The sequence below is a fragment of the Halyomorpha halys genome, unplaced genomic scaffold (genome assembly GCF_000696795.3).
Source record: "Halyomorpha halys isolate HHAL.00 unplaced genomic scaffold, Hhal_1.1 Scaffold111.1, whole genome shotgun sequence".
Lineage (NCBI taxonomy): Eukaryota > Metazoa > Arthropoda > Insecta > Hemiptera > Pentatomidae > Halyomorpha > Halyomorpha halys.
The window spans coordinates 1,974,428-1,986,647 of record NW_027109684.1 but is presented as its reverse complement, the minus strand read 5'-3'; the positions used below and the strand labels follow the sequence as shown (position 1 = coordinate 1,986,647).

The 12,220-nt window shown below is 31.6% G+C and overlaps 1 protein-coding gene and 1 long non-coding RNA gene across 4 annotated transcripts in view; one reads left to right on the top strand and one right to left on the bottom strand.

Moving 5' to 3' along the window:
* Positions 1 to 12,220, bottom strand: part of Corin (corin serine peptidase) — a 224,334-nt gene that overhangs the window by 7,710 nt on the left and 204,404 nt on the right. Inside the window, exons 8-12 of the mRNA XM_067047823.1 lie at positions 2,746 to 2,855; positions 2,533 to 2,665; positions 2,078 to 2,230; positions 1,866 to 1,985; positions 310 to 405 (exon numbers count right to left, since the gene is read on the bottom strand). Of these exons, the coding sequence (XP_066903924.1) occupies positions 310 to 405; positions 1,866 to 1,985; positions 2,078 to 2,230; positions 2,533 to 2,665; positions 2,746 to 2,855 (612 nt within the window). The remainder of the gene's footprint in view (positions 1 to 309; positions 406 to 1,865; positions 1,986 to 2,077; positions 2,231 to 2,532; positions 2,666 to 2,745; positions 2,856 to 12,220) is intronic.
* LOC106677896 (uncharacterized) overlaps positions 1 to 12,220 on the top strand; it is a 66,491-nt gene that overhangs the window by 36,663 nt on the left and 17,608 nt on the right. For all 3 annotated transcript variants that reach the window (XR_001342658.3, XR_010843562.1, XR_001342657.3), the window contains one exon: positions 617 to 821. This is a non-coding gene — a long non-coding RNA (uncharacterized lncRNA). The remainder of the gene's footprint in view (positions 1 to 616; positions 822 to 12,220) is intronic.

Below are 12,220 nucleotides of genomic sequence, written 5' to 3'. Positions count from 1 at the left end.
AACTTTGTTTTTTAACGAACGAGTTTATTAGTTAGTTTTTGTGTGGAAGAATCTGTTAAGACCACCAGTTCACAAAGGTTTAAAAGAAATTTTTCATAACCATCAAATTGTGAAACTTTATTTTATAAATTTCCTTCATTTAGATATTTTGTGACTTAAATAATTCTTCCTGTGGATACTTTATATGTTCTCTTTTGATTACAAAAATTTATTCTAAAAATCATCAGTTCCTCAAACAATCTATTCTACTAATGATTATATAAGTTAATTTTATAATCACTTATGAATCAGAAAATAAAAAATACTTACAACAATTTCTCTCATCCTGTCCCCAAGGGCAGTTAACCTCACCATCACACATGTGTGATTGAGTAATACAAGTTTTTGTACCACAGTGGATCATTTCTGAAAAAGTTAAATCATTCTTAAATTGGCAGTGCATTAAATATTGGCAATACATTAAATTAATTGTCCACTTAATAATTATAACAGATTTTTAACTTCAGAGTAAAACAAATAATTACAATCAATTTATGTATGTCAATAAACAATATTCATTACCTCAAAATATCTTTATTTAATTTTAATATGCTTTACACATGGCTGTTGGTTACAGATTATAACAGCCTTTGAAGCCGTATTGAATAATCCATATAATCGGTAATAAAGTCAAATGGGGATTATAGTCAGTGAGGTGTATCAAACAATTAACAATACCATTGAGTGTGCTAATAACGGAGTATTTGAGAGGATTAATGCTGTAATGATTTTACCGCTGATTGAGCGAACTAGAAAACCCAACATTTTACACTCAAGCTAAGGTAAGGTATAGTTAATTTTTATTATTTTTTCTGCTTGATGTGTTTATTTTATGGAAATTATGAAGAATCTTTAATGGCAACAAGAATTTTTGAGTATATATGTTAAGATAAAATATATAGTGAAAATGTGGAAATAAAATAATAAATAATTCTCGCACCTCTCTGATATTTGGATTTGTCTGGTCATCCAATGCTTATTTGAATATAATAATATCTTTTTTTATGAATACAGTAACTTAATGATTTGAATAATGGCATGTTTGGTCTCAGTAAAAATATTTTAAGTGAGGAGCGATAAATTAACATAGTATTTCCAGTTAAACTTTGCAAATTTGTTGAAAGAATTATGCACTGGCTATTTGAGGTACAAACCCTAAGATACTGTTACAAAGGCAAATTATGTGTTGTGGACACTTATACATTTATCTACAACAGAGGAACTCCAGTAGCCTATAAACACTGAGTTTTCTATACCTAACTCAAAATAATCACAGCAAACAAGAGTGATCTCGTTCATGTTTAACCTTGTAATAGTTTTGTTCATTTACTGTTTTATCATCTAATCATAAAACAGAGTTCAAATGGGAAAAATAATTTCCTTTCATAGAATTATTCACATTTTAACTCCCTGAAAGAATGTAGGTTTAAATTCTTAATCCATTTATACTAATAACTTAATTAAACTGACTTGATTTTTTCTATCTCCTGAATTTTATTACCAGTGGAAGTAAACAATTTATTTTTTTTAACAACCTAAATTTTTTCACCGTCAAGAGAAAATAACAATATTTCAATTCATGCATTGCATGTCAAAAGGGCATACTAGAAGATGGTTAGGTAATGTGAAAAACCTCTAAAATCTAGGAATTAATATTGATATGGTCAGAATGCTATGGGATGAACATGGTGAGCAGGCTGGGAACAGTTTGAAGCATCTGTTGTGCCATTAAAGAAGAATGGTTGTAAATCTGTGAAGACAGCCATACCTTGTGGAGTTTTGTTAAATGAGTTATAAAAATGAAAATATGACATTAAAATTGTTACCTGGAGGACAGCTTTCACAGTTGAGCTCATCAGTTTGATCTTCACAATCAACATGTCCATCACACCTCCAGTCAGGTGGAATACACCTCTTAACATCACACTGGAACCCTGTTGTACATTCTATAAAAAAATAGAACAAAACGTTAAAATGTAGTTAATTGAAGGATTTTTAAAGTTATGGACAGTTTTAGTGTTCTAATTAAATTATCTACTTGGTGTCTTTGCTCTCTGCTCAGCTTCTAGAACTTCTTTATGTCCAATACAGATGTCAGTATCTTCAGAGGAGGGAAACAGGTCACAATCCAAGTATGGGGGAAGAGCAAGACCAAATACCTCAAGGAAAAATCCACATCTTCTTTTGGTTTCTAAAAGTTAAAAGAAACTATGTTATACAAATTGGCTTTTATATCATATTTTACATTTTAAATTAAATTTTTCCTATAACTATGAAAATTATAATGTATTTGTGTACTTATCATATTATAATTTTTATTTAGTTTTTTAAGTATGAAAATATTTAAAATTAATTGAATAAAATACTGAAATTATGTGTGAATAAAAATTGAGCTAGAGAATTTAACATTTCTAATATTTTCCAAAATCAATTAAGGTTACTCATTGCACAAATTTTATTTTTATTACCCATCATAGGCATTATTGTCCTTACCATAGCATAAATTCTTACAAGGGCGGACCATTGAGCCGTTAGCACCACATTTTGGAACAAAAATAGAGCACAAGAATAAGGAAGCCAATTCGTAACAGCGCACATCAACCAGAGCATCATATACCTCTAACTCCTGCAATGTTAAAGAAATATTTTAAACAATAATCAATAACAAAACAATAATATGATATTTTGTGTTATTGAAATGAATACCTGTGAAGCGTCTCTCTGGTTGAAATGACCAACATAATTTGGGAAAATTGTGTAATTATAAGGAACTTCGTGGTGGATACAAAATGGTACAATGACTGGAAGACACAGCCCTACAAAAAAAATGTATATGTTAAAATAATCTCGATTGACATTCCTATAAACTTTCTGAAATTTAAGTATTTAGTTTTGATAGCTAATGATAATAATGTGAACCTCTAGGACCCATGAAGGTTTTTGGATTCAGTACTTCATAAGGAACCACTGTTTTTAAAACAATGGTAATACAAAGGGGTCATTTTTGAACACACTCAACCGCCAGATTTTTACCTAATTAAGGGTATCTACTTTATGAGGCTTGGTGGACCTCAAGAGGGCTCCGTAACTCACAGGGTTGACTCACAGCTACAGTGTAACAGAAAATAATTATCTGTCCAGCCAGATTCAAAGCTGGGTCCTTGGAATTAAAAGCATTGTGCCTTACTACACTGCCACCACACTCTCTAATGATAAGCATTAAATAATCTAAATTAAATTTGAATTATTCAATTAAAGTATTGGGTCCTATTCATCCCTCTATTCTCAGTCTGCTGGTGTTCCTCAAGGTAGTGTCCTCGGTCCCATCCTCTACACCGTCAAATATGTTTGGATTAAGATTGTTTTGTGTTGTATTATATTATTATGTATTTCTTCTCGATTTAAGCAAACAATATTTTAAAAAATGTAAATGGTTTTATTCTATATATAATATATTTTAACTCATATTTTGGAATTGTTATAGATTGATTTAAATTAAAACGATGTTGTAGTTATCTTTGCCATGAGTTATTAAAAAATAATTGTTCAATTAATTTTAAAGAATTAACTTTTTATAAATTGAATAGATTATTTATTCGAAGTATAATTTTGAATAAATGAACTAGAACTTTTATAACTTAGAACCCAGTGAACTATCGGCGAATGAGAGTATTGAGCCCAGTGGCTTTGGCAAAGCTTGGGAGCTTGCAAGTCAAACATTAACTCCAGTCCTCAGACTTCCTATCTCATGCGGCAGCTCTGTTCTAGTTTACAGCATGCCTTTGTTCTGAAATTCATTAGTATTTGTTAATAGAATTACATAACGAATTAATAGTAAACAAAATAACTCGTTGACAGATAATTTAGTCATTCAACAATCTGTTATGAACCGACAGGAACAGGCGCTGGTACTTGATCCGGCACCTTATGCTACATGTTTGCCACTTACCGCAAATCCAAGACTTGCACAAATGCTTGGTAAACAAAAGAAGCAACGAACGTCGGTATCCATTCCCTTGTTTTTCTTTCGATTTTTTTCGGCTATTGGATTCGAATTACTCAATTTCCCTTATTAAAAGCAGGAAAATAAAGTTATGCGAAATGAAAGAAAACATAAATATCAGCAATATAGGTTGTAGATTATAAAAATTCATGTAAATAATACAACATAACTTATAAATCCAACCTTCGTTTTAGAATTTTTATGAGATACTCTTTAATTTAATTACCTAGATATCTTCATAAATATATATTTGTGCTATATTAAATCAAAAATAAACTCATAAAGTTAATGAATTAGATTCGAGACAACGTATTTACACCGAATCGATAGAATTTCAAAATATACAATTTTAAACAAGAGTTAATTATTGAATACGGTTAGGGAATTCTTTAATAAATTAAAACACAGAGAGTGTAAGCATTTATCTTTTGGCAGTCCTAAAAATACTAACTGAACACAAACGAGTGGATGCAACACAAGCAACAATTGTTTTGTGCCCAAAAACTGACTCTCAACGGCCAGAAATTCAGGCCAACATTTTTTTTTTCACTTTCGTCGATCTAAGACTCGCATTGAAGTCCTATACAGCCTTTTGACATACGGGGGTTTATCTACAGGTGAACAACCTATTCTAACCATACGGGAGGAGTCAAGTTTTTCATTTTGTGGGACAGCCACTCAATGAAAAAAGTCATCGTCTCAGGCCGGATTCGAACCAGCCCCACTCGCAGATTTCAGACTGATAGACCTGCGCCTATGCCTAAACACCTTAGCTATGGATGGCCCCAGGCCAACTTGTACCGGCCAATCTAAGTAACTCATCCATGCGCGAATTCGCCATGATTTAGCAAACATGTTGAGGCAGGCACCTTTAAGGTGTTGTTAGGAGGCGTCCTGATTACTGATTGTTAAAACTAACCAAAAAAAAGGAGTTTTTGTGACTACATCACTATTAACTAATCTTCAGCTGTAAAAGTTGAATTAATGTGTTCATTAGCTAAGGGTTATAACTTTTAAAGACGCTGGTACAGATTTGCCAAATTACAGCAAATTCTTGCATGCGCAAGCGTGTGGGTTGTTTAGATTGGCTTATACAGGTTCGCCTGAGCTTGTTGCCGATCGGTCCAGTTTCGATTTGGCGTTTCTGTCGTACGTTCGGATACATATATACCTTAATTCAGTTTGAACATTTTTTGGTTGGTGACACAGATTAGAATAATCAACCCAGAAGAAGACCTCCACCAGCAATTGTCGATAATGAACTAAGGCTTGCTGTGGAAGAAAACTCTTACCAAACAATTAAAGGACTTGCAATACAAGTGTGTCTACAGTTTCTCGACACTTAAAGACCACTGGTGAGGTAAAAAAAGTCGATTTATGGCTACCTCATGAACTTATGAGCGGCAGAAGGTGAAGTGTTATGAGGCATGCGTTACTCTGCTTACTTGAAAAAAAAATGAGCCTTTTCACGAAAGGAAACTCACGTGTGATGAAAAGTGGATTCTGTATGACAACAGGTGTCTGTCAGGTCAGAGGTTTAATATCGACGAAAGCCTGAAACACATTCTATAACCAAATTTGCATTCAAAAATTATCGATTTTTGTGTGTTGGTCAGTGGCAGGAATAACTCATTGCTCCATTTGATCCACAGTTATAAAACCATCACATACACACCTACTGCAGTGATATTGGTTGCTTGGGCGGAACGTTTACTCTTATGAAACCCCAGGCATCATGTTTCTTGACAGGCATTGAAGAAACTAAACAAGCTGTATTACGAAATTCTTCCACTCCTACTTCGATAGCTAGATTTATCTCCAACATATTTCCATCTGTTTAGAAATTTGGACAACTTTCTAAAAGATAAAAATTTTTAAAATGATTCTTAGGCCAAAATCGAATTTTCTTACTTAATTTCTTCACAATACGTTGATTTTTTCGGTTCTGGGATTGAAAAGTTTAAAACACGTTTGGGAAAATGTATAAAAGATGAGGGTTAATATTTTAAATAAAAATAGTTTAATTTCATAAAGTTATTTTACTAAATAACGTTATATGTGAAATCTGACATTTGATATAAAACGACCCAATATTTTCTGTGGGTTGGGTTTCATGCGTCTGGGTCCAGTAATATAAGATACTGCTTTAGAGACAATGCTGGGGTAAATGGGGGAGGAATGATCCATAAATATAGAAGGTTCACACTCTTTGCTTATATGACTATGCATATTTTTCTGAGCACGATGAAAATTAGAGAATTCATTGCACAAATTCAACATTCGAAAATTAAATTCATTGTTCTTATAGACATTTTTTTTTCACTAGAGCAAAGTTTCTTTTTGCCTTATTCAGCGCACACCGACTAAAAACATCTCTACAAAGACATGAAAAGCACAAGGATTAAAAACAGTTCTTGAGAAGCAATAAGGGGACAGAAAAAGACTCACAAAGAGCAAGTGCTAGGAGAAAAAGGAATGGAAAGGAGGGCATAATCCTATAAGGCTCCTATTGGCAGGAAATTGAATTTGAGATTTTGTTTCAGTTGGACGGCCCGCTCTTTAGTCTCTGTTTATCCTCCCCCTTCCATTTTACACTTTACCCTATTTGGACGGTCCAGGAGAGGAAAGTTCCGTCAATGTAAAGAAACTCTTGGACTCGATGCCGCTGTCAACTATTGGTTCTTAACTTCTTCTCTCCTCTCAAGAGAAAAACCAAAATAAAAAAATGAAGTTGAATACTACCCTCCCATCTGTTTCTGGTTGGTTCAGCTTGTGTTATATTGCTAACGATTCCTTCTTTATCCAGTCAAGTTAACCTAACGCGCTCATTTCAATTTCTATGGGTGCTCTTAGAAGAAGGTTATAATTTAAAAAAAAAATAGAAGTTAGCAATAACATTAAATACCATATATAAAGTTTTTTTTTATTATTTCTATATTTTTTCTCCTTTTAACAATCTGTTTGTCTGTACAATTGTTTTCTTTAAAATGCATATTTTTTTTTGTTTCTTTTCCAGTGCTAAATACATTTCCTTTAACTTAACGAAAAATACAATTAAAGGTTCTCTATTTTAGGAAAATTAAACTTTTTAATTAATTTTTTGACAAATGATTCAGATTTTATACCTAAATCTGCTTAGATAAAAAAAAAAAATTACTTTGTAGAAATTTATGCTGTTATACCCGAGTGATTTGGGGAATTTTATGAACCTCGAGTCTACACAGAGCCAGTTCGATTCCGACCAGGGCTGGTTGACTTTTATTTCGTGGCGGTCCTATGGAGTGATACCTAGACCCCCTTCCCCCATTCTGGTTAGAATAGATTGGTTCCCTGTAGGATAACCTCTGTATGTCAGATATGACCAGATTTAAAAAAAAAAAATAACAAAATTGTGTACAAAAGTAAAATGATATACAATATGTGGTGCATTGTATTATAAAATAAATATGAAAATAACCTACTCTGAACATAAGTTACAGATACGTTGGAACGGTACAGAAAGGTGTCTAACTTTATAAAGCCTACTCGCAACTTTTCCTATAGTACACTTTGTTATGTGATACAATAACGAAATTTTGTAAAACAAACAAAAAGTATCATTTTTCAGTATTCCGAGGAAAGCGTGGTTGTTTGTAGAATAAATTAATAAAATAATTGAGTAAAAATTAAAATTATATCTATTAAGTGGTGCATTATGTTATAAAATTAAAATTAAAACACAAATAATAGGTCGTCGAAATGGTATGAGCACACATTATTATTAACGTAATTGTTGAGTGATAAAATAATAATTGATGAACACACATTAGAAAATTTACTAGACAAACAAAAATCTATCGGAATATAAGTACTTATTAATTAGGAAACATTTGGCTTCAACCCCATATGCCTGAAATTAATTTAATGGCTTGGAACGATAATGTAATAAGTCCCGATTTTTAAAACAATAATTTTGAGTAAAATGTTCCTTTGTTTCACTATAAAACTATTTGCTGTGCTAGTTTGCCTAATAAGATAATTTCAACATGTTTACCTTCAACATTATGAAAGGTGAATTATATAAAACATAAAAACGTTTTTCTAAACTATCTAATCATGTGGCTTATCATATTCTTACCCTGAGCTGTTCACAAATTTCAAGTTTAATCGGACATTTAATATAGTTTTTGAATTTTCACAGAGAAATGAAAATTGGCTGTCTTTTAAGTGCATTCCAGCAGCATCGCCGGTTGGCTGAACATAAATTCAATGTATTTTGAGTAAAATTATGTTTTCTTTATTCTTATTAAATGTTAGTATTCTATTTATTAGGGAAAAACTGAAAAAAATGTTTTTTTGAATTTATTTATATTTAATTTTTTTTTAAATTTATTATTCTCGTTGTTAAATTAGGAGCTGGAGAGGTTTCGAACACCAGATACTTGCTTGTAAGTTCGTATTTATTCCCTAATTATTTTCTTTAAATAGCACCCACATAATTATAAACCCATTAACAGCGTATTCCGTGACGGTCCCAGGCAGAGCGTCAAGTATCAAATGGTTTATCCTGTGACAGTCACGAGCAGAGTGTCAAGTACCATTTAGCTTATCTCGTGCGACGAAAAGCAAGGGTAAGGCGTTTAAAATTATTTGTGTTGTAAAGATATCTGAGACTAATACTAGATTCTTTGCCTCCTCTATTTTCTAAAAATATTTCATATTTTTATACACCTTCTAGACCAAGCCATATGGAATGTATGTTTTCTGCATAAAAAGGAAGGCAGAACAAAGGTGGCAGGCCTTCTGTTTGCGCACGTACACATTTTATTTCTTTTCTTTTATTTGTATGGAAATGCAAAATTTATAATTTTTTAATACGTTTAACTATAAAGAATCAATCTATTATTCAATTTTAGTAATGTAATTAATGCAATGTAATGGTATATTATAAACACGCTCATTCAGGAATACCTTCGGCCCGAAAAAATGGCATAAGCACTGTTTACAAAAAAGACTGCATCTCAAAATGGTTGCTTCACTGATGTTGTATATACTAGTCGGCTTTGAGGTCTCATAGCAGTCACTAGGGACATACACATACTACGATTTTCTACGGTCATACTTTTCCGTCATTGTCATTAACTGGTCAGACAAATACCCATTAGTTTCACCAAGAAGGCGTCCATCATTTATTATTGTTCATTAATTTGTTTTGTTTGTTAAAAAAAAATTTTCTGTGATTCATTTAGTTGTAGTAATTAATTTCACGTATTTTCTATATTGTTTTATTTTTATAAAATTCTATTTGTCTTATTTCATTTTGTAACATTACTAACCCTATACCTTATTTTATTTATGATATTAATAATTATATATATTTGTGTCTCTGTGCAACAGTTTGATTCTTCTACATACTTTCCTTTCTTTTCATTATTTTTCAATCTTTCAATTACGACCAGCAATACAAGCAGAACCTGGCATTTGCAGCGTTTCGGAAATTCCTTTAGACCTTAGATTCCGTTCGTAACACCTTTCTTTACTCTTACACCGCTCCGATTGCTAGAAAAACATTTTATAGCCATTATTGTAAGGGGCTAATATTTTTAAAGGGCAAAATAATAGAAATGATAGGTGAACAATACATTTAGAAACTCGAATATTTTTTCAATCAAAACTTACTTTATTGTCCTAGAATAATAATTTCAAATCAAATAAAAAGTTCTTGACAACACAGTTGCAACTGAAAGTTTATCCACAGTAATAAAAACGCACAAAAAATAAAAACACCTTCCACTGGCTCTTACAAAGTTCCACTCGTTGGTTCACAACACCATAAGCAACCTCCTCACCATCTATTTCTCCTCAGTGCTACCCACGCAGTGTTGCTATCTCAAAATTATTCCACCAAATTCTAATAAGGCCGAACCGTACAGTCTTTGTGGACTTTGTTTGCTGTGTTTGAAACGAATAAGTGGAAGGGAACAAGATACTACTGCCTGGATTGTGACGTCGGCTTATGTATCCCGTGTTTTAAAATCTATCATACACGAGCTAATTACTATCCTGGGTATATATGAAACTTTTTTTTTTTACACGCTGAAGTATTTCCCTACATGAAAATAATAGATATTTTTGGGACCAGAATTTGTAATTTTATTATACTGTGGAAGGATCGAGCAAATACTATTATTACAAGTGAACACGGAATATAATATACTTTTCATTTCTAAAAAGAAATTAAAAAAAGTCATCTTATAACTAAAGTTTTATTAGAACATTGTCTGGATTCAGTTTCTCAATGGTTCAGTGATTCGAAAATCAATATTAACTGAATCAAGGAAGTGTGATTTTCAATTTCCGTAAATCGTTTCTTCTGTCGCTTTACCGAAGAAAAACATAGTCAATAGTCGAGACGGTTCGTTAGTTTGTTTTGATTGTTCGTCTTCGATTGCTTTTGTGAGAAACAATTATATGAGGGAACGAGCTATGAAAAATATGATTATGGAAGATTGGAGGGAGGAATCAGTGGTGCTGAAGGGATGGGGTGGGAGGGGCAGAGATTCGATGTGGCACTTATATTGAACTGGGATCGACTCCGGCAGATTTTCAGTTTACTGGTGCGCATAATAAGAACCAAGTATCTGTTCAGCTGGGCTTAACTGATAGCTTTGTCATAAATCAACTTTAGCTTGATTTTTTTTTATTATTCTTACCCGAATTCATAATTTGAAAAAAGTCTTACCTAAACATCTCATAAAAACCGATATGCATTGAAAAATTATTTACTTTCTTTATGAAGTAAATATGGAAAGTATTAAAGTCGCGTTTCAATCTGATTAAAATGGTACGATCATTCCAATTACTTTTCTAGATTAAAAATTAAATTGGTGCCGTGCGCGCATTACATAAACATTCTAATTTTCTTAGAACTTCTCCAAGTGAAATAACGAATATCAACACTGTTCCTGCCTAGAAAATAACAATTTAACAAAATATAACGAAACCGTGAGCAAATGAAGACGAGCTTTTTCTGATTCGAACTCCTGGCTCTATTTTTTCTTGTATATCCTTCTCCAATGTTTTGTTTTTATACATTATTTATTATTGTCGAACTAGTTATTTATTTCAAATAAGTAAAATAAAAGGTACTTCAGAGACAGGTTTTTTAAAAATTCGTCATTTAATCCTGCTAGTAAGACCAATTAATATGATATTAAAGAGTACCTAATCTTGTATTAAAGATCACTTAATTAAATATTAAAGAGGACTTAATCAGATATTAAAAAGCACTTAATCTGATATTAAAAAACACTTAATTAAATATTAAAGATCACTTAATCTGATATTAAAGAGTACCTAATCTTGTATTAAGTATCACTTGATTAAATATTAAAGACCACTTAATTAAATATTATAAAGTGGCACTTCCTGTTAGCCAATTGTAACGAAAAATTTGCATATAAGTAAGCATACCCTCAGTATGTTATTTCACTTTCTTACGACTTTTATTGTTTGAGCTAAACTTTTCACACGCATAGAAAATTTTATTTATTTTGTTTTTTTAACTTAGTAGACCTCAAAACGTGTATTTTCGTCGAAAACTCAAATTCGAAATTTCCCACACAAAGAATACTCCCCCTTACTATTATTCCGTATAATAAGTGGATGTTTAAATAAGTAGAAGCAGAGATGGGCAGAAATTAGCTAAAATTTCTATCCCTTATTAATTAATAAACAATTGATAAATAAATATCGTATCCATGACAATTTTAGCTATTAGTTTCAACTATAGCTAATTTTTACCCAACAGTGAGTGAAAGTAATCAAATCATTTCTTCAACACTCTGATCTCTTATTGATCTAATTTAACCCTAATATATTGTAAAATAATCCAGGTAAAATAATAATGTTTCGCCCCACTTCGCAGGACTGCATCAGGGTTAAAAAATAATATGATATAAACATTGTAAAAAATGATAAAACAATAAGAATATATATATAGAAAGAGTATGAAAAAGTAATATAAAAAAGAATGAGCGCAGTAAACTAAAATAATATAAATATGAATGACTTCATAATTAATAAGTACAGTTATAAATGATAGAATCGAAAATGCATCATTTATATTCTTATCGTTTTAGAAGACATGATATAGTATTCTATTATATCACCCTTTTCTCCATTTATATCAATGATCTT